Here is a 23,265-nt window from a genome sequence, read left to right on the forward strand (position 1 = left end):
TGTCTGTGTTGATGTTTCTGTAGAATTAATCCTCTTCTATAATTCACTTTGGTATGGTTTAGTATAAGCTACATATTTAATTTGGATTTCATTATTTAACAGGATGAAGGGCAAATAAGGGCAGACAAAAAACATCAAATAGTTTGCAGTAGGACATTAGAACAAGTAATAGCAGTGCTTACAATATAGAATGTGATTCTGTGTGTGATTATAAGTTGCTTTAATCATTAAATGTTGCTCTAATTTCCTAGATTTATAGGGGTATTAGCATCCATAAATAAACAGAAAAAATTGTTTATTGTCATCATACTCAATAAAGTATGATGACTATAAACCCTGTATAGTGAACAGGGTTTGGTGTGTAGTCCTTGAGCAGCTGTCTCGTAAAACACAGGTTGGGGTTGTACTAGACAGCTGTGATGGTGCCAAACAGAAAATATCCTATTTGTAAACACAAATGAAATAGAAGTATGATAATAAAAGTACAAGCAACTATGCTCTATGACACCATTTCTGCATCCTCACCCATTTTAACATGTGCATGGAAAAGAGATGATTGCTTTTATGGCACAATATTGCAAAAACATTTGGCTTTTCCCTGAACTGCACAGCTGAACCATAACGAGAATTGAACTGTGTGTGAGTCCAGTGGAAAACTTCATATCATCTCTGTGCCGCAGGAGGTAAATATTAACATTCTAACAGAGGTTTACAGCCATCACACTGTCATCCTGTGTATGAAGCAAGTGTGCTTTATTGCTCCAGGGAGCCCACCAGCTTGCTAATAACTCTGCCATCTCTCTAGGCTATTGTGTGGCCACCAATATCAAAACCTTTTTTTTGCCATATTGGAAATGCTGTGATAGTTTTAATCTAAATACTCCCAATGTTTATCAGTGCAGCACAATTCATTTTCTCCAATTTAAACATTTCATTTTTTCTAACTGATTGGTTGTCTTTATTTGGCTATATTAAAAACATGTTAGTGGAAGATACAACTTCCTTTGAGATCACAAAAATACCGGTGATGTCATCAAAGCTCACCTCCAGCCATGGTGCTACATCAGGAAATCTCCATAGCAACAAGGGAGGGTTGTCTGCAAGATGAAGAGAGTGGCCATGGGAACAGATTCAGGTGCATTGAAGGGATCACCACTCAAGCTGTCTGTAATACTAACAGTAGTGTTTGTGTGTACAGGACTTCTCAGAAGGGTGGGCGTTGGCAGTGTGTGTCTATGTGTTTTGAGTTATTGTAAACAAGTGTGTGTGCGTGTGTGTGTGTGTCTTTGGCAGAGGATCAGTGTATTGCCAGTAAAGACAGATCGGGTGTCACCATCAAGTGTCTCCATTTGGAACAGTCGGTCTAAGTGGAGTCAAGACAATGCCAACACCCCTCAGTCCTGAGCCAACACCAGACTGTATACACACATGCACACACACACACACACCCACACACACACACACACACACACACACGCACGCACACACACACACACACGCACACACACACGCACTCGCACACACAACAGGGCTGTATGTCAGCAGCAGTTAATGATTAAAGGATATACCAACATTTATAGAAAAATAAAATGACTTTAACACTAAATAACTGATCTTTTTGTTGGAGGTGACATTTGGGGCAGCATAAATAATTATTTAACACAACATTGATAAATCATAACCTTTAAGTTGATATGTCAAACAGTTGCTTACACATTGATTACCATCAATGGGTTATTGCTGCCAAGCAGAGCTGAAAACAACACTGATATTGAACAATCAAATAATGTTAGACTGCTTCATACAGTATAGAGCTGCCTATTCAATTAATACCCAGTATGATTATGACAAAAAGCGACACATTTGTTATTATCACATTGTTTTCACATTGTCATTTCATTCATTTATTTTGTTTCAAATATAAATTATAGCTGCTTTAAGGGTAGATTCATTGTTAATTTGTTATTATATAAACCAATGTTATAATGATGGAGAGTCTCTCATGAGACTCAAGTTGTAAAGCCATCTGAGACAAACTTTTGATTATATATTTAAAATGCATTTAGACTTTTATTGTTTAAACTTTTACATTTAAAAATATTAACCTTTTGAAATTAGCAGATCAATGATTAATTTTCCAAAAATACAAATCAGGAGATAAACATTTCTACAACTTCCAAGTGCACTTTTCTCTGTGACTTTCAGTTCACTAGCAGAGCCACACCATTGGAAGCTGGTAACGATGGTTGCTAAGGGTGATGATGCTGTTGCTAGAGTGTCTTAAAAAAAAAAAAGTATTAGTTCTTGATGCTGATTGGCTCATCAGTTGCAGTTTCCAGCCAAAGGCCCAGGAGACGAGGCGGGACTCCCTTTAGAGGTACATTCAAAATAAACAGCAAAAATAATCTTAGACACATACACTCAAACACATGCAACCACAAACATCAACATAATATACAGTATGTAACATATTCAGACCCAAATGTTAAGACACATTACTTTTTTCTAGTCGTCCGAAGGGTTAATCCGCTGCCAATCATTCCCAATTTTATGTCAAAACAAACAGACAGATGGTGGAGAGGGTGATAGCGTGAAGCAGAGAGATGCTGCTGTGCTCCACTGGATGACTCATCACTCTGTCACTGTGACCTTTATCTGCTACCTCTCTACCTCTATTGTTCCCTTCCCTTCATCTCTTTTCCTGCACACTTCTAACTTCATTTACTGAGGACTTTGTTTGTCCCCTCTTCCACCAATCCTTTTTCTCTATGCCACTTATGCCGCTCTTCCTGGACATCCTCTAATGCTTTTCCTCCCTTTTCTTTCATCATGTGGTCCACCCTCTGGTCCTATCACCATCACTGCTTTAGGGTGAGGTGTTGCCTTCCCAAAGGGATGTATGCTGGCTCTGCCATATTGTTGATGGACGGAAGAAGACACAAACAGAACAGACTGCAGACTGATAAACATTAACTGTTGATTTCACAGAACTGACTAGTTAGGCACTTAACTGCTGCTCTCAGTATGGGAAGAAAACATTTGCTAGTGGAACATACTCTGCTTTCACTGCACATTTAATTAAGCATGTTGCCATTGTAAAGAAGATCTCTGCATATTGCACACATACGCAGCCATGCAAACCTCTTCATGCAGTATAGATATTATTAATGTACTCCCAAGTTTCCTCTCTAAGTTAGAGCCAAAGTTAAGCCACGCCTCCAGACCAGTTAGCCTATTGATTTTTCCTTGTTTTTGAAGGCTGTGAGAACAACAGAAAATGAAACCACATCCAGAATCAATAGTGGAGTACTCTACTCTGAAGGTGAGGACATATCTCATCATCAAAACAGCAATCATAATCAGCCTGGTTGCTCTCAACAGGCAGGTATAGAACTTCCAAGGTCAATCTCTAAATATAGAGGGACCCTAGAGAGAGATGTGCCTGGAGAGACAGGAGAAAATTAGGAAAAGAGAATGAAGGGTCAAAATAAGTTGAAGTTCCTTTGCGTGCTGTCAGAAAGAAAGAAGAATTGCTGTTGTGTAGTGGTTAATTGGGCCAACATGCAATAATATTTATGAATAGAAGGAGCATTTCCATGTTAACTTTTGTGGCATGTGAAGCTGTCAATCTGTTTGATTTGAGTGCCAAGGTGACAAATTAGTTTCCTTTTGTCCTTGTGACTTTGTCTTTATGTGTTTCAGTTTGTGCAGTTCTGGTGGTGAGTGCATGCACATGCCAATACCATAGGTTATTACATCTGTGTGTGTGCCTGAGAGTGTGGTAATGGAGTGATCACCTGCTGCAGCACCAGCAGAGGTCATTCAGGACAAAGCTCTTCCCATCCCCTGCAGTCTGCTGTCATAAGTTGGATCAACACCCTCCTCTCTCCTTCACTCTGTCCCTTAGTCCCTCTCCTCCTCCCGCTCTCACTTCCACATGTTGTGCTGCATAGAAAAGGGTGGAGATTTTAGGTGTGCTGACTCACACTGACACATACGTAAATATGCTTATCATCTCAAAATTAACTCTTAACTGCGCTATTTGTAACAAATCAAACAATATAAATTCAGGGTCAATTTAATTTAATGTGCTTATATGATGGGGATGTAATGTGAACATCATGGAGCTCTGAGAATTTCTGGCACTTTCCTGTTTGTTTTATTATTCCATCCACATTTCTGTCTAGACATTTTGAGGCTCCCCACAGTCGGGGCCCCTGCCCAGAAGCTAGAGTACAAGCTGTCAAGAAAATACAATCATAAATTGCCAAATCAAAAAAGGTTGCTTGGTTGTGGTTACAGCAGTCGTGTGGGGTCATTAGTTGGAAAGCATTCTTACATTTCTCTGAGGTTCCATCTCGTCTGCGCTGTTGAACACAAAACAGAATCAATTGCCCCGTTGACTGAGACTTGGCACGACCTTAAAGTGAGACAAACTGGAGACAGAATTGAAGATTTAAAATGGTTGAAGGATAAATGCCCTTAAACTTTCTGTTCAACTCTATGCCAGTGATATTCTACTGTTTACAGTATATAGATCCGGTTTTTTCAAAGTCTAACTGTTTAGGATCCCCCCCATGGACAAAATCAAGAAAACTGTGCCCAAACATTCATATTTAAAAAATATAGGTTAAAGGAATCCATTGTTCCTTCTATTAAAACAGGAAGTATGTGTTATGGATTGAGTGAGTTATGAGTTATGTGAAATACAACTTGAGCCACACTTTAACCCTACATGTGTTGTTTATTGCAGCATTAAAAGTATGCCCCATTAGCTATTAGCCATTCCTGTTGGCAGTCTACCAATGCTGTACAGTGAAATAATACTAAATGGCTTGTACTTGCATTAAAGAACAGCAAAAATTCAGCTTCGGATCTGTAAGAAACATGTTTTTTTTATGATTTCTCAGTGGATTTATGGACATTTTGTTTATTGATATTGGTGAGATGTCAGGTTTGAATATATTACAACTTTGACTTTCTCCTAATCTGCTTCTATTTACTGTGCTCTATACATATTTGTCTGGAACTGCCCCTGATACATTTATCTTAAACAACACGCATATTGTCTTTACAGTAAGAGTTAACGTTGTCCGTGTTTTCCTATTGTTTTCTTGATACGGGTTGCAGCTGAAGATGAAGTTCAGGTATAGTAAACCTAAATTATGGTTTAGGTAAAATATGTTCTATGGATTATTAATTTATGATATCTTTAAGGTAACTAAAACAAGTTGGTTGAGTTAAAGGGAAAACGGAAAGACTGGAAATGATCATGAACACTGATTTCTAACCAGTGTGTGCAAATTCAAAGTGGTTGAAAGAATAAAGTTCAACATTAATCATCAGGGGATGTGACTCACCCTTCCCCAACCCCAACCAACTCAATCTAATATACAATACTCTATGTGCCCTCTCCCCCACCCCGGTAGTAAAACTGTGTTATAAGTAATGGCTGAGAATGAGGTTGTGGATGATGAATCATTAAACTACTGACACCCAGCATTGGACATTGGTGGCCTGGCTCTTAGCTGCCCTCCATTTACAATTGGGCCTTCCTCCTTTACATTCACGTATGATGAGGATTTAAGAGTCCATCAATCAGTGTGCTTATGTAAAACTGTCGATATCTCCCCTTTGAAAACCTTCAGCCATCAGCTCTGTGCAGAGTGGGCCACTGCTGCAGTCCCTGTGGTCCCATGTCATCATCTTAATCAGTATGTTGACACTTTTAATGCAGAAGGTTTGCATAGTACTTTCAACTTGTCCTTGGGCAAAAGCAAATGGAAGAGCAAGGAGAACACATGGGGGAGGATATGTGGTATTCCTCATGTATTCTTTAGGGAGTTGTGTGGTCTCATTTTCTTTCATGTGCGTTGAATTCCCGCGCCTTGCCTGAAGACATATCTGGGATTTCACCTGGCCCACTTTCAAGCAGTATAGAGGAAAGAAAGACAGGGAAGACTGTCTGCAGGAAAACTTCAATGCCCTAGTTAATTTAACTGTACAAACATTAAACTTAACATGGATTTTATCTGTGATTGCATTAAGAGTTTTCTAGCATACGTCCTGTTAATGTATGGAAAAGTGCATGTGCTCAATAGTAGCAGTAATTATTTAGGTCTGTTGATGATCAAAGCAAAACTAGCCACAAACAAACTGTACTGTAGATAGCTCTCTATATTACATACATTAAGGATCTCACAAATGGCATGCACATTTGACCTGCAGACTACATCTTCTGGGCTCTATGCAAACTATCTTCGCATACAGACAACAAAGTACACAAACAAACCTGTTGACCCAGTTGAATGCTCAAATCATATCTAATAATATTATGATATAATGAGTATTTTCTAGAACAGTTCAAGCAGGGACAAACAATCACAAGTTCAGCTGCTATAGCTGATTAACCCTCCTTTCCTTAATTACTTGCCCTCATTAAAGTTCAGTAGAAACATTTCCCATCCTATATTTACACTTCGCATGTCCCCTAACAGTCATACAAGAACATATTTCATCGTTTTCATCATTGTTAATCAATGTTCTTCAATGTTGTAAATGCATCAGTGGCACGAGGCAGGCTGCTTGCAAATATTACGGTCTCATGTGAGTTTCAACTTATACACGAGTATTTCCAATTGTTTTCTCCTGAGACGCACATGTTTTGTTGAAAACCGTTTCCACCCAGTGGTGGGCGATGCTTCCCCTTTAATGTGGAGCAGTGAGGACAGGAGAGTCGGGGAAGGGGGAGCGCAGAGAGATGGGGCGAGGCGCGCAAGAAGCTGTTAGTATGCGCTCAGATGCCCGCCTGCAGCCCACGCATCTCAACTATGGTGAATTATGGTGACATCTGAGAGACATGGGAAGAGCCGGCTGCTCAAAAACACTTGGTCGTGATGAGATGACACATCCGCTGGACAGCTTAGTCAAATACGGGAAGGAGGACAGACTATGAAGAAATGGACTCACGACCCAAAGGCAGCTTTTAAGAAGAGACAAACTGGATAAAAAAATACATGCGTCTGCGCACCAAGATAACCAGGGTGAATTCCTGCATGTCATTATCTGAAATTATCCTGTAGTTCGACAGATAACGCTATGCTGCTTTGTTTAGTGCATGGAGTCTGCTGTGGTTGTCCACAATCCACACGAGAGGGCTGCAAATGGTTTAAGTATGTCTGGCACCTGCCACTCCAACTAACTCCCTCGCGCTTGCCTGTGAACTGCAACACTGTCATATAATGTTTGACCGTCCCCGTGCATTAACTTGGCTGCTTTGTCTCAAATCTTTCAAAAATAAATAGTTCCTCCTCATCTATGAAAAACGCCCTCAGAGGACAACGTTATTCCATGGAATGGGTCGCGAGATGTAGCCTCCATTTGATACTGCGAATCATTGGTGTATTCATATTGATATTCCCCATGAGAAAAAGATGGAGGAGTTTATTTATGAGGAGTTAAGAAATAGATTAAAAGGATAACATTTGTACCGAGCTAAAAAAGACGGACCTGTTCAAAGAGTGCAAACAGGTGATTTCGCTTTAGATGAAATCTGCCGAAGCATGCGTGCTACATAATAGAAATACTGACAACAGCGCCTTCATCAATAAGTCTGCCGGCTAGAGGATTACCTTTGCTGTTGCTGCAGGCGGGTATCATTCAGATGGGGCCGTCATGTTTAGCTAATACCAAACATTTCAAGATTTGCTTACTTTATTTCCCACCACAACATCATCGCAGCCCCCCTTCTCCCTCCACCAGCATCAACCTGTAGCTTAGCTGCTTCACAACATGTATCTTCTGGTCACAGAGGAGGGAGGTAACTCGTGCATCCTCACGCCTTGTCCCCTTTCTCACTCCCGCGCTGCTGCAGAGCCGGAGCTTCGGGTGATAAATGGCCGGCAGAGGAGCTGCTGTGACCGCGGGGCCTGACTTTTGACTTCTACTGGGCCCATTACGCATATCCACCGGAGGATATGTAACAAGCGCCAATGCACATAGGTAGGATTTTTGGATCAATTTTTGCTTTAACTACCAAATTACACATATGTGGCTGTCTTTAAAGTAAAATAGTGTGTCTGAAATAGAGCCAGTAGCATATGAAATATTTTATATTTTTAAATTGCGTGTGTGCATTGGCCTTTGAAATGTGAAGGTTTTAGTGAACTGTTCAAACTTGACAATGATTCATTACAGTCTACTTTAGCCACTGGCTCTGACCAATATACCCAAATGTAACTAACTGATAAACTGTTAATTTGATAATTTACTTGATGAAGTTTTTCTGCTTTGCGAAGAAATCCTAGTCAAATCACACAAACAGAGAGAGAGAGAGAGAGAGAGAGAGAGAGAGAGAGAGAGAGAGAGAGAGAGAGAGAGAGAGAGAGAGAGAGAGAGAGAGAGAGAGAGAGAGAGAGAGAGAGAGAGAGAGAGAGAGAGAGAGGATTTCATCTGAGAGATTGCAGTGGAGCACTCAATAATCATATTTGTTGGTTATAATTGCACCCTGTGAGAGCTGATACAGTATTACTGGCTGGCATATTGATCCTGCAGCGTGCTCATATGAGGGATAACTCATAACCTAATACACATAGACAAGATGGAGCCAATGCGCTCAAGTGCTTCTGCACCCCCACCCATCCACCCTGCTTGTTACTTTCAACTGCCCTCCTCTTGCCTGTTTGCAGGAAGGTTTGGAAATAGCACGATATTTATAAGAATTACTGACAATTACAGTCGCTGACAGATGTAACACATAACATGAATGGTTACAAAATATGAACGAGTTGATACAAGTTGTTGAGTACTGTATGCATGCTCCAAATTTAAAATGATAACCTTATGTAAAAGCATGAGTTTTCTTGCTTGTTTAATTCAAAACACAACATTAAACACATATTTCTTTAATTAATTTTGCATTCTTTCTCTGCTTTCTCTCCTATCTGTAGCTCTTCGCAGGCAGAACTGCCTGTAGCCTTCCTGAACCGACACGTTTGTGGAGTTTTTATCTCGTCGTGGCCCAGAAGTGGCCCCACACTGTCTGAATCCTGCAGGTCCCATCCTCCTCTAGAATGACGGTTGCGACCAGCGACCCTGCGGATGAAGCCGCAGCACATCCAGGTCCGCCTCATGACCAGTACGACCCAGATCTAGATCATGAGTGCTGTGAGAGGGTCGTCATCAACATCTCAGGCTTGCGTTTTGAGACGCAGCTCAAGACTCTCTCCCAGTTTCCTGATACACTGCTGGGTGATCCCAAGAAAAGGATGAGGTATTTTGATCCTCTCCGGAACGAGTACTTCTTTGATCGGAATCGACCCAGTTTTGATGCTATACTTTATTATTACCAATCAGGAGGGAGGCTGCGCCGGCCTGTTAATGTGACCTTGGACATTTTTTCTGAGGAGATCCGGTTTTATGAACTGGGTGAGGAGGCTATGGAAATCTTCAGGGAAGACGAAGGGTTTATAAAGGAAGAAGAGCGGCCGTTGCCAGAGAATGAATTTCAGAGACAAGTATGGTTGCTGTTTGAATATCCAGAGAGCTCCGGTCCTGCCCGTGTCATTGCCATCATCTCCGTCATGGTGATTCTTATCTCTATTGTCAGCTTCTGTCTGGAGACACTGCCAGTTTTCCGAAACGATGATGAGGAAATGTACAATTATCCGATACCGTCCGGGTCCAATGGGACCTCAACCTATGACAACTCAGCCTATTTTAAAGACCCTTTCTTCATTGTGGAGACCCTCTGTATCATCTGGTTTTCTTTTGAGTTCCTAGTGAGGTTCTTTGCCTGTCCCAGTAAAGCGGGATTCTTTGGCAACATCATGAACATCATTGATATTGTGGCAATCATCCCCTACTTCATCACCCTGGGTACAGAGCTAGCAGAGAGGCCAGAGGACGGACAGGCAGGCCAGCAGGCTATGTCTTTGGCTATTCTGCGTGTCATTCGTCTAGTCAGGGTGTTCCGTATCTTTAAACTCTCACGTCACTCCAAGGGGCTCCAAATCTTGGGACAGACTCTGAAGGCCAGTATGCGTGAACTGGGCCTCCTCATCTTTTTCCTGTTCATCGGAGTGATCCTTTTCTCCAGTGCTGTCTACTTTGCCGAAGCTGACGAGCCTCAGTCTCAGTTCAGCAGCATCCCTGAGGCCTTTTGGTGGGCCGTGGTTTCCATGACCACTGTGGGTTATGGAGACATGGTCCCAACAACCATTGGAGGAAAGATTGTTGGTTCTCTCTGCGCCATTGCCGGGGTGCTGACTATTGCCCTGCCTGTACCTGTCATTGTGTCAAACTTTAACTACTTCTACCACAGAGAGACAGAGGGTGAAGAACAGGCACAGTATCTGAATAGCCCGAGTGTGCCTAAAGCCAGCTCAGCTGAAGATCTGAAGAGGAGTGGGTGTAGTGGCAGTGGGTCCACTCTCAGTAAATCTGACTATGTGGAGATCCAAGAGGCTATGAACCACAGCACTGAAGACTTCAGACCAGAGGGCATGAAAACAGGAAACTGCACCCTGGCCAACACTAACTATGTAAACATCACTAAGATGCGTACAGATGTGTAATGTGAGCTACTGCAGATTAGTTACTTCAGCTGTGGTCTGTAACGGGCGAACAAGATGTACCTCCATTTATCGGCCAATATGTGGCACCCAGAGTGGGAGTCCAGAACAAAAGAGTAGGATTCATCTTGTCAGTCGAGAGGACCTCATGTTCTCCTACATCAAATGGACATATCAGCGCATATCATAGAATCGCCACCCGTCTTATTTAGGATATTGTCAGTGTCTGCATGGAGTTAGTCTTACCTTTGTGACAATAGTCATCCTGCTCACAACAGTAGTCAATTAGTAGCCTAACAAGTAATAACCAATATTTAACTCCATTAAGGGACCATTAGATTTTACCTTCTTGCTCAAACTGCCGCTGAGAGAAGGTATACCAATGACTACAATTTATATCAGCATAACAACTGTTTTTTAAATGTAATTTATTAACTTGTGATTGAAAACAGGCCATACTACTATAAGCATTAATGAGCAACATTAATCTGATGCTCTCACTGCCAAGGTCCTGACTCAGAGAAAAACTAAATCACCAAGATCACAGCTGTTCTGTCAGGAAACTGAAGTGCGCAACAAAGAACGAGAGACAGACAGAGCGATACTAATACGCTTTTGGCCAAATGGTCATTTGTTGTGAGAGAAAAAACTATTAGTGCAATGGCTTTCCTCCCCAGAACCTCACTACATATTGTCTAGAACAAGCTAGTGGCTTCTGTAGAGACCAAGAGATAGATGACCGTGCTGTGCTGTAATTCTGAACAATAGCACACCTTCTTTTTACTGCCATTTTTCTTCTAGGAAGCTCAAGTGGATTAACAGTATAAGACTGCCTTTTTTGTTTTCAGCCAGTGCAGGCATAAAGATGGACAGAAGAAATGTCTAGCTTAACAGAGTGAATGTTTATTTATTGATGAATGTTTATTTGATTTATTATAATGTATGCTTTTTTTTAAAGTGATATGACGAATGTGTGCTTCTCATCTACATCTTCGATGGTTAAGATGGGTGATGTTGAAGATTTTCTCTGCAGCGTTCTGAGTGAGTGCCTATTTCTTCGTCTTCTTAACGTAACCTTAAAGTGTCTCTTTAGCCGCCATCCTGGTCCATTGTGACACTTCTACAGTGAGATGTGTTCAGTTTGGCACCACTGCCCAGCAGTAATGTTGCTGTTCTTGACTTCATAGCATTCCATGTTTGTAGAAACAGACAAAATAAGATTAAGGAGCGAACTAGAGTAAGATTGTAAACTGTTTGTTTTTGTCAGAGGCTTTTTTAAACCAAGTTTTATGGCAGCAAAGTTAACTAATATTATGTATAATGGTTATTTATGCTTTTAACTCTAACATTTTGCGTGCACAACCAAGAGCTCAGTGATAAACGTAAATGTATCTATATGACCATCATGGTCCATCTCTGCTCATACGATTGATGCCAGCTTTGTGTTATTCAGTCTTTCTGGATAAGTGACAAGAAGGAATGTCAGTGATTGAATCTACTTAAAGCTTGCGTTTGATATCACAAAGCCAATTGCATGGCAAAACGTGTTAAATTCATGTCTCTTGCTTGATCAAACGGATAAATTGTTTCAGCCTGCAGTGCCCTCTCGACCTCATATTTCTCCCCTTAAACACTTGATCAAAATTAATAAACTTTGCCTGCCTCTGGAACAAGTTAAAGGTGTGGTTGCTCAATTATCATATTACTGAAGACAAATGTGCTGCCACCTGGCATACTGTATCTTGGGTTGTAAAAGAGCTTTCTTTTGTTCACACTATTTGCTTTTCTTTTTGATACTCATGCAGTTTGAACAACCATTCCATTGGCACCTTTTGCTCATATAATCTAGGACCTAGGCTGTGTGTCCTTTATCAGCTTTATATCAAACAGATGTTATTCAGCTATTGTAGTGCTGCCTGTCCTTTGAAGTATTCATTGTAGCATGAATTAGTATGAATAATACTTAAAAAGCTAATGGACATCATTATAATCCTATATATCTACTGCCGTTATGTGCAATATACTGTATGAAAGACACATTCTTGCTCTAGAAGCATGTGTCATGCAAACCCATCTTCTTGCCCTTGTTATTTGAAATAATTAAGTCACACTTCATTTTAAGTACCCAGAGATGGTTGTGTGTACACCAGAAGATGTGGGAACTATTTTGAGAGATAGGACAAATTAACAGCAGTAAACATGAGAGGAAACAGGTTAAGATTGAGAGAAAAGTCAAAATCCACACAAACTCCAGAATAGGGATACAAACATACGATCCACAGTGCAGACATCTTCGCATTCAAAGCCTTTATAGTCAGTTCAAGTCAAGTCAAGTCAGTAACTGTGTATCATAGAAAAAGCACAACATCTACTATTTGCCAGCCCTGTGTATGCACAGATCCATACAGTCAGTTGGACTTTTTGCCCAGCCAATTGTATCATAATGCTCCAAGTGATTGTCTGAGTGCACTTATTCCTGGTATATATTTCCATCAAGCTCAGTGTGTAGTGTCGTCTGTTGATGTGTTATTGTGTGAATGAGAGAGAAACCGAAAGAGATTGTGAGAAATAGAGAGCTGTAAGATACCCACAAGCTGCCAGTTTAGTTATCTAAAACACTGCTCTGCTTGACTCCAGGCCGCCATGGTGCTCTGTATATTCTGTTCCATCCCTGCACACTGTTTACAGCCTGTGTATATGTTCAACACATGCGTACAGTATATTAAACAAAGACAACGGAAAGGAATGTCCTGCCACACTCAACAGAGACAAGATCTATGAGCATGTGTTGACTCATGAGATAAGCTGCAGTATCAGCCAATTACTGGGGATTGAAGGAAATGGAAGGAAAGAGAGGAAAGTTTGGGGAGGAAAATACGATAATGAAGTAAGATAAACCCTGCCCACACCCTTTGTTGCTGTTTAATCTGATGTGTACTTGTATTTTTCTACACTGTTCTTGTTGACTGTAACACCTTTGTGACTTTATGTGGCTTGAAGGCTTCGCCTGGACTTCTGTCGTTTCCACTCTTGTTACCAAGCACACAATACTGAACTGAAACTCTGCCAAGACAAAAACACTCGTGGAGAAACCGATAGGATGGCACATCAGGATGATCTTAACCAAGGAAAACACATCTTTGCTGTACTCCCCAGACAAGAGGACACTTGACACAAATACACAAATGCTGGAACGTTGAACACTCAGCTGTTGTACACACTGCCTGTGATGGTCCCGTCTGCTGTCAGGACAAACTCCTGAGGTTCTATCTCACTTCAAGGTGAACAGACTAAAACCCACTGCTGGTGGTGAACACACGTAGCCATGTAAACAATGTATCTAGGAATTAAAGCTGCTTTCGACGATGTCTTAAAATGCCTAAAGCTTCAGCTTTTCAACAAGCTTCTGCCATGTACAGATTCCTGTGTAGCAGGGAATCGAAGTGTATGCTTGCTGAATTAATCCAAGAAACTAATGTCTTATAGATGAATTATCTCTTAGGTTTAATAAGCTCCAGTGACTAAGAATGGTAATATATTAAGAAATCAAAATGGAAATATAATTTCTGTGAGAACTTTAAATTATTTGTGTCATCAGACACTGTATAAATGGACTGTTGTTTGTTTTTTTCACTATGTTTTTCTATTTGAATGTTATTGTTGACTCACCTTGGAGCCTCATACGATGCAGGGGCTGATGTTTGACTGAATTACACATGCAGGCCTTGGTCAAATAGATTCTGTCTGTACCGTCTTAATACATATTTACCCCCAGACAAGCACGTCCTTTTCTTCTTTCTTTGAATATTTTACAATACCAAATCATGTCAAATGTATGTGAGATTTAGACAAACCTCAGGTTCTTCATTAGGTGTTATCAGCTTTTGCAGTCTCTACTCAGCCATCTGTATAAAGACTGTTTTTTTCTACCATTATAAGGAAAAGGACTAAACCAAGAAGCTAATTATCCCTGGTTACATACACAATGGATCTCAATCCCCTTCACAAGGACTAATGAATGTACATGAATTCATTGAGAACATTAGTAAATGGATACTTTCATCATTCAAAATAATATATAATATAATAACTGATAAATGAATGAATAATAATGGTCCTCATGATAATATCCATTACAACATCTTAATGGACTTTAAGATACTGTGACTTTCTCATTTGGTGTAAATGAACTCTTGTGATCAAATAGTAGCAACAAAAATACATGTGTTATTCCATCATTGAGCTTATATCAGTTAGTCTTATAATGATACACTATCATGCCAGATCTAACAAGCTGAATGTAATCTAGTGTGATTTTAACCATGATAATATGTTGTGTCTATCCACAGAATCAAGCAGAAAATGACTGATTGTTTACTTCATCCAACAACTTACTGTAGGTAAAAATTGCAAAGTCAATGAAGCATATTTCTTAACATAACCTGTTCTTTTTTGGTACTGTTACAGCAAAAATAAAGCCATGAGATTAAAGCCTTAAAGTACCATTTACAGTATAAAGTCTTGAAAGCATCACTGGAGCGGCCACTATCATCTCCATTACCAAAGGTATATTCGAAGGGACCCTCGCCTCCTCAATGGTTATGTATCCTGATTCTCCCCTTGAGTGAATCCTATGCTCTCTGTGTTTTACCGAGAAAAACAAAGTGGTCTATTTATAAAAGCAGGAAGGGGGTAAATTGAGAGAGGAGAGCAAAATGCTCTTGACTCCCAGTTCAACGTAGAGTGGGACAAGTAGAAACATTGCCTGTATCAGTGCCATGAGGGGGCTAACAATTCCCCTAGCAGCTAGGGCCTAGCTGCTGGCAATGTTTGTCTCTCCTTTCACCGTATTTTCTTTCCGCTTTTATCACTGCTGCTCTGGTCTGATCAGGCTTTACCTCTTTAGCATTTGCCCCTATCATATTTAATTTCCCACACATTTTCTCTTTTCTTTTCCCTCTCTCCACCAGCGCTAAGCACCAAAGTAATGCAGAGTGGGTGATCTGATTCTCCTCTCAGACATATTAGCAGGAGTATAATGCTCCCTTCGGACCACCTCAATTGGCTGTGTTCCGGTATGCCAGCTAAGGACAGTAGCCAGGCATCTTTCCAGATAACATGGGTATTGATCCACTGACTGCTGTTTGATTATCTTTGTATTAAGTTCTCTTTCAGACACACAGACCAACTATATCACACATACAGTATGTGGGTTATCACATTTTACAAGTCATGTGAGGTTGTTCCCTGTTTTTTCCCAGCCTTGCACTTTTGTTTTGTCGGCAACTTTTATTAATTGATTTAAAGTGGCAAGGAAAAAATAATCCAATTAATATATTACCAATACGTTTTTCCCACCTGTTTTATCTCATACGACCTGTAATTTTGATGGACACAAGTCCAGTTGTGTTTGAATTTTATATCTGGCTCTGCCCAATAGAACGAGTGATTGCCTTACATGCTTTGAATATTCGTCCTTTCCAGTGTGAGCTGATTTATAACCTTATAAAGAACCCAGTTAATGGCCTGTCAACCTGAGCTTTCTTTATAGCACGCTTTTCTTTATAGCACTCCATCAGGGGAACCTGTACCGTGTGCACATCTGTACATTTACTTTGTGTGTGTGGAGGAGGGGAAACCCTTATTTTCATCACTTCAGTCCCAGCGGTGGAAGCCCCTTTTATTAACCTCCTCTATAAATAGCACACAGCAGGTTTCCCTTCTGTCATATGGAACATCTCCTTCGGGCTTTACATAGTTAAACAGCCCGGGGACTGTGTGTATTTTTAGTTTATAATCATAAGTGTGGAGGACTTGGATATTTTTTCCATTGGATTATTCGTTTTTTGTTTAAAATTGTACATTACCTGTAGGGATGATGCATGGTTGAAATAGAGAATTGGTAATAGAGGGGGTGGAGTGGTAGGGGCATTAGACTTAAAGTGGACATGTGAGAAAAGAAGGATACCACAAGGGAGCTTCAGCCTGTCAATGTCTAAATGAACTACTAGCCTACATTCTCTAGGCTGCACTCAAACATATACTCTTACTTACAGCCAAACACATCGCACCATGGCTGTGTTATCGTAGCTGGTAAGATATATTTATGGAATATCTGTCTCAGTGCGCTGATGTTAAGAACTTTGTCTAACAAGGTGACATTGTCTGGCATGTTATTCACATTAACTATTCTTGCAATGAATACAATATATGTTTGTGTAGATAACTCACACTATATAGCATTTTATATTTTATTTCTGTAATTTATTAGTCAGTCTATTTGATAGGAATGGAAAATGTATTTTTAATAATCCATATGTGATTTATATGGAAAAAGAGACATTCCCTCATTAGACAGGAAATCTACTTGTGTTTATAATCCTATTCTTTTGTTGTTTAACTGTACTCCATCTGTCTTTGCTTCAACCATTGAAAAATGAAAGCATTTGGAAGCAAAACAAACACAAGGCACAGCATAACATGCTCTCAACAAGGTCATCTGCATAGTCCAGCCTCCCACGTACCTTAAAAGAATAAAGAAAGATTATTCATGATGATATAAAAGGAATAAAGAAATGCACAAAGCTTCCTTTTTATTAAATAGTGCTGCATAATAAGACAACCAGCTTTGTCTTCAGAGACTCGGTTATACTTGAGACAACCTCTGTGCAGGCTGCGCTGCTCTTTAACTTGTAAGTGGGCATCAGAGTGTGAAGGACAAAAACATCCAATCAGCTAAAGGGTATGAATTAAAACTGTTATCAAAGAGAATATATTTGTTCTGAAGTTAAAAAGGTTAGGCAGTCCTGCTCAATTCACATTTTGTCTGACAAACAGCAGGATGTCTGATAACCTGCTGCTGTCATGAATAACCTGAGGAGGTGAAACCTTGAGTGAATTTTTATCAGGATTAGCATGCATCAGGGTGTTTTATTCTCTAGTTTTTAAATGTTTTGACTTTATCAGCTACATGTAGATTTATCTTGGATGTCTGGACGTTCATTCCCTTACTGTTCTCTCATCCTCCCCCTAGTGTTCATGAGCAAGCATGCAAACGTGTATAAGCTGAACTTTTATCCTTTACACTCCATGTGCAATGCAGCTAGGCTCTGCAGAACCTTTACAACGTTGATGCTGTATGTCTGTTCTGTTTTTCAACTAAATCAACCCAAATCATTTACTTTCTGTTTATTCTGAAAGAATGATATTTAATAAATATATCATTATTATTTTGCTTTCAATGTCTCAAGGAAAGACAGCAGTTTTAGTTCTACCTTTCTTGCTTTATCACAGTAAAAAGAGGGCAGCAGCTCTTTGACAGAAAGTAAGAGTGCGGAAAGCAAACGCACACTAATCGTGTGTAATGTGGGGTGGGGTGCTAAGTGCAATAAAAATCATCACAGTCAGGGAAGAAATTATACCCACATTCTCTCCTCCCTTTAACCGCGCCCCTCTCATTGCTCACAGACATTATATACGGGGCTTAAAATATCCCTCCCACATAAATAATTAATAAACCACAAAAAATGTGTTCTACAGTCCATGGTGTCCTCGTTGCTTTTTGTTACTCCCTTTTTTGGTCCCTTTTGTCAGAGTCTTTTGCGGATGTGGTCACACTGGCCCACTGGATACACACACACAAATTAGCTCTTTGTTTTTTATTGATCGAGTATGCATTAGAAATGGATTACGTAATGTGGTGGTGATTGGAGGGAATTGGAAGTATATGGTTACTTGTCCTTAATATTATTATCTCAAACCCAAGGGTTTACTTTCCACTCCTTTGCTATGTCTTTGCAGTTGCCAACCTCTACTCTCTTTGGCCTATTTTTGTGACTCAAATCAGAAAACAGAGCAGAAACAGGGTGTTGGCAGAAGAATGAAAAAAACTGAGAATTTGAGTGAGAGAAGACCTTTATGGAAGTTTGCATTCATGAACATGGATTGAAATGGATGGAAATACACATAAAAAGGCAGAATTATAAAGACGTGTGTGTCTGTTTAGACTGAAAAGCTAATCAGTGACATACAAGGAATAATATGTTGTCATGACATATTATTTCTGATCTATAAATGATGTATGAAAAATCAAGAAATATATTTATTGCAGGAAGGAGCTAAATAAATGTTGGGGTGTATTTTATGCTTACTTGATTAAAATATACATAAGATAATATGAAAAGCAGGACAAATATGTTGTTGCAACAATATAAAAGAAACAGGCTCTCTTTATTTCAGATTTGAACACTTTTGATACACGTGTAAGATGACTGATCTGTGACTATTCACTGCAGTTGTCAGATTTATGTCCAGTTGAAAAGATAAACCCAGATAATTTGGGATGCCTTGAACAAAGATTATTCTTTTTTTAAATAGCGTCGGATCAAATCCATCAACAAAACTAGTTGAGGGATAAATCAACCGGTGTTTCATACAGATTTTTCTTTGGAATTCAAACTAACTTTACAGATTATTTTTGACAAATGAATGCAAGCAATATCAAATCCAAACACATGCAAAATTGCTGTGTGAAAAGCGTGCAGTGCCACACAAAGACTGCAGAGGGCCTCCTGTCCACACTGTGCACTAATCCATGCAGACAGCAGACAGACAGTGGCATCCTGTCCTAAACCTGAGGCTTTTTTTAAACAGTGATGATAGGAGATTAAATTATGACACTGAGAATCACTTTTATCTAAAGGAAGTTTACCCCTTTTGACCTGCAGGGCCCAAATGAAATGCAATATAGGTACTTTCTAAAGGGTATGTAAAAGATAACATTATGCAGGTGGAATTGAAAAAGTTATTCGCCAATATTGAATGCAGGACTAGAAAGCATTGAAGGATAGGATCAAATGGTTTATTTAAATAACCTTTCACAAGCACTGTGGATGATGAAAGAGTTGTCGCTGTTATTGATCCTTCTGTCCATACTGGCTTTGAACTTATTTCGAAGTAAGTGATGGAAGACAACATCCTGGCTAAGTATACACAGTTAAACAGTCAAATTGGGTTGGTGTACAGTGTTAGGAAGGTACCTGCAATAAGTGTCCACATCAAAGTCTATACACTGGTTTGGGGGAATAGGCCACTTCTTCATTTTAGGAAAAAACTTTAACATTTTATGAAAAAATTGAATGCTCATTATTACATCATGTAATCATATTTGAAGATACGTTATCATGACTGATGGTGTTCAAGAGAGCATAAGGGACTTCCTGGCACAGATGTTAGGAAACAACCCTATGTTAATCTCCTTACTCTCTTTCTCTCTCTCTCTCTCTCTCTCTCTCTCTCTCTCTCTCTCTCTCTCTCTCTCTCTCTCTCTCTCTCTCTCTCTCTCTCTCTCTCTCTCTCTCTCTCTCTTCCTCTCCAGATAAATTGAAACAGCTTTGCTCTGAGTACGAAACAAATCTGGGATTTTGCAGGTGGGAATTGGCCAAATTAAACTTAATCATGTTGTTATATCACTCTCACATCTGGCACCAGGGTGATTGGCGGGGGCACTCCCGCCGTGCCACCTCTGCCGTGCCTGCTGTTGGTGCGGTCAGCCCGGGGGTGACGGGACGCGCGGTGTGGTCACTCGATCCAGTGCGCACTGACCATGAGTCCGGCACCGCCCGGGGGGCCACACTTGCTTTACACCAATAACGCCCGGAAGTTAGGATCGCACTGAAGGTAGGCCACTTCCCTGTCCGAGAACAGTCTGATAAAACAAGTGATACAAGTTGCCGTGAGGTATGAGCGTTTTTTATTCAACCAGCATTAGCGCTGCATAGGCGAGCAATTTCAGCTTTCTTCTGTTACTTACTGATATTCCTTTCGAAAGACATGCATTAATGCAAACAGAGAGCATATAGCGGAAAAATCTATAGAAATAAGGAGAATTTGGAACAATTAGAAGCGAAAAGTAAAAGGTGATGATTGACACAACATAGACTATTTTTACAGTGTCCTCTGTTGTTGCATCTTCTTTTCCATCTGACTAGTTTTTAAAGATGAAAGCGAGCTCCTCGGCTTGGTTATGACCCCTTTTTAGCGAATGCATCATGTGTTTTATGCAAAACACGATCTGCAAATGTAATAAAGAGAAGGCTGTGTAACTTTTCTGTTAGAAGTTAACATTTATATAACTTACCTTTGGCTGGTGCAGGGTTACGAGCCATAGCTACACATATCGTCTTAGATTGAAGGTTTCAACAGTGATTCATCTGCACGCAAACTGTCTGAAGAACACATCTCATTCATTCTCTTGTTTCCTCTAGAACCCCTCAAAACTCCACTGACTCTCCGCTCTCCATCCACCTGTCATAGCATGAACACACTCCATTTTATGATCTACTAACACACTAGGTGGAGCAAAAGGTTTGTTTAAGGAATCAAAATTAGAAAGTGTCTATTTAGGGAAGTTGTTCCTGACTGTATTTGTTTATTGCCCTTAGCAGTTAGATTGCATCATGTTTTATACATATATTTGCACTGCAAGTAAGTAAACAGAGAGAAACAATTAGAGAAAAAGTTATGTCTCATGGTTATCACGCCACTTGATATTACTGATTTTAGACTCAGACCAGATGGCCACATTTTCTTAATCGGAATCTGGCATAAAAAAGGCTTCAAATAGAATAAATTCTGTTAATCGGACGGTTTTAATCCCCACTGTAGAGGAGAAATACCATGTGGGGTGGGTAGACGAGGGATGAGAGTGTAGGTAAAACATCACAACAGTATTTAACCTTTTGGCTTTGTGAGCTCATAACCTGCTGTAACTACTCTGCAAGATGAAACGCGAAAATCATCCAGTTTATAAAGATGTTATTTTTGAAGTATGTATGAGACAGCACAACATTGTTGAAGCCAGAGATAGTGGACTTACTAACATTGTTTCAAAGCTTAAAAACTAAATCCTATTCTCTGCTCTGTTTTCCTTTTTTGTAGATTTATGACAATTAACGAACAGCTTCTTAAATGCTCGTAAAACCTTGTGTATTAGAATGGCACTTTTCAGTGTGTGAATTTATGTGCTAATTTGATCCTGTGTTTATTAAGCAATATTCAAATATGATATCAAAATCGTGATATAAGATTAGATATCATCTTAGAATGTTGATATTCTAATATTGCATGAGTGCAATCCACATTACTGATGATTATGTTAAAATAATTCATTGTTTTAATATTGTGTGAAAACACACATGATGTTGAAGTTAAATAAACATAATGGTCTACCGCATACTGTAATCTATATATTTTTTCGATGATCAGAGCATTGGACAGGGTATCTGTTTTTTTTCTTCTTAATCTGTTGAATAATTCCTCTAAATTAAATGAATGACCATGGTTTTCACATGTTGGTTAGCCGGTATAACTGCCTCCAGTTAGTCAACATCTGAAAAAGGCTTACTTTGAGCTGTTTTTAGAAGCTAGGAAGGAAGTGATGGCTGTAGAGTGTGTGTGTGTGTGTGTGTGTGTGTGTGTGTGTGTGTGTGTGTGTGTGTGTGTGTGTGTGTGTGTGTGTGTGTGTGTGTGTGTGTGTGTGTGTGTGTGTGTGTGTGTGTGTGTGTGTGTGTGTGTGTGTGTGTGTGTGTGTGCGCGCGCGTGTGTGTGTGTGTGTGTGTGTGTGTGTGTGTGTGTGTGTGTGTGTGTGTGTGTGTGTGTGTGTGTGTGTGTGCGTAATAACTCGATATGAGATCAACTCTGTAAACGCACTGCCTGCTGACCAATCAGAGCTCTGTGTGCTGAGTTTAAAGCTATCAAGTTATATTACAGGATAAAGAAAACACAGTTTAAACTGCCGTATGCAGGAAAGAAGGCTAGCAATAAAAGGTCAAAAGACCAAGGGAGGATTTTGGTCCCAGCTGCTGTGCACTGGGACTTGGCCTGCAGCCTGCAGACAGCGATTTCAGCATCAGCAGCTTACCTCTTAATGCCTTGCGGACACTGCATGAGACCACAAATCTGCTCCGGACAACCATATGGGCAAAATAATATTTTGAGTATTTTTGGAAAAAGGAATTGAACTTCCGCCCTCATTAATTTTTTGCCACATCTGTGCCCCTTCCCTAATGGTGTATTTGTGAACTGCTTTAGCCTCCACTCCCTTAATTTGTGATATTTCAAATGAACCAACCACTCTGGGATGGAGCAGGCTGTAAATTGTTATCAAACTGCAGTTTCTCAGAAAAAGACACCCAAGTTCCATATTTTGGTGGTCACATTTTTTTAACAATGTTTGGGCCAGAGTAGCTTTTATTGTAGGGTGACAGTGTTGAAAGGGGGAGACAGAGGGGATGACAAGTGTAAATGTTCCACGGCCAGATTCAAACTTGTGTCCACCGCAAGGGAACTGAGCCCCAATCGATGTGGTCACACTCGTGTTTATACTCACAACCGTCCCCCACAAACATTATTAGGAAATAAAATGAACCTCAGAGCAAGGGGGCAACGAATGAGCAAGTTAGATGTTATGCTTTTTACAATAATTACAGTCAAAAATCATAATGTTAAAACAATAACCAAATGTATTTTTAGAGTATAATATATACATCACAGTGTTTAAAAGCTTAACAGTATGAGTAACATAGGTCATCATAGTTTAAATAGTTATGTACACTTATTCTTACAGTCATATTATACAATGTTTACAATATAACATTGTGTTGTTGTTGTTTTTATGTGTAATTGTGTTTTTTCG

General features: G+C 39.9%; 2 protein-coding genes and 1 long non-coding RNA gene across 9 annotated transcripts in view; 2 read left to right on the forward strand and 1 right to left on the reverse strand.

Moving 5' to 3' along the window:
• kcna2b (potassium voltage-gated channel, shaker-related subfamily, member 2b) overlaps positions 1-15,207 on the forward strand; it is a 105,872-nt gene extending 90,665 nt beyond the window's left edge. Inside the window, exons 1-2 of one of the 3 annotated variants that reach the window (XM_079676646.1) lie at positions 6,527-7,043; positions 8,949-15,207. In XM_079676646.1, the coding sequence (XP_079532772.1) occupies positions 9,072-10,574 (1,503 nt within the window). In that variant the 5' untranslated portion in view covers positions 6,527-7,043; positions 8,949-9,071 and the 3' untranslated portion in view covers positions 10,575-15,207. Of the gene's footprint in view, positions 1-6,526; positions 7,044-7,874; positions 8,002-8,948 lie in introns of those variants that run through there. The other 2 variants (XM_079676645.1, XM_079676647.1) reach the window with 2 other exon arrangements.
• The window catches only part of kcna10a (potassium voltage-gated channel, shaker-related subfamily, member 10a), a 136,170-nt gene that overhangs the window by 98,301 nt on the left and 14,604 nt on the right, over positions 1-23,265 (forward strand). The window contains exons 1-2 of one of the 3 annotated variants that reach the window (XM_079676640.1): positions 18,485-20,249; positions 20,837-20,936. The exons of 1 other annotated variant lie outside the window; for it this stretch is intronic. The gene's annotated coding sequence lies outside the window, so the exon portion shown is untranslated. Of the gene's footprint in view, positions 1-18,484; positions 20,250-20,836; positions 20,937-23,265 lie in introns of those variants that run through there. One more of the 3 variants, XM_079676643.1, reaches the window with a different exon arrangement.
• LOC307036393 lies at positions 21-7,879 on the reverse strand. 3 transcript variants are annotated; one of them, XR_013807344.1, is made up of 4 exons: positions 7,632-7,879; positions 4,340-4,367; positions 3,798-4,240; positions 21-3,442 (listed from the first exon to the last, which is right to left on the reverse strand). It is a non-coding gene; the product is annotated as an uncharacterized lncRNA (long non-coding RNA). The 3 variants fall into 3 exon arrangements; XR_013807345.1 differs by having other exon boundaries at positions 4,340-4,436; XR_013807346.1 differs by having other exon boundaries at positions 3,798-4,436.

This window comes from Notothenia rossii (genome assembly GCF_949606895.1).
Source record: "Notothenia rossii genome assembly, chromosome: 4".
Taxonomy (NCBI): domain Eukaryota; kingdom Metazoa; phylum Chordata; class Actinopteri; order Perciformes; family Nototheniidae; genus Notothenia; species Notothenia rossii.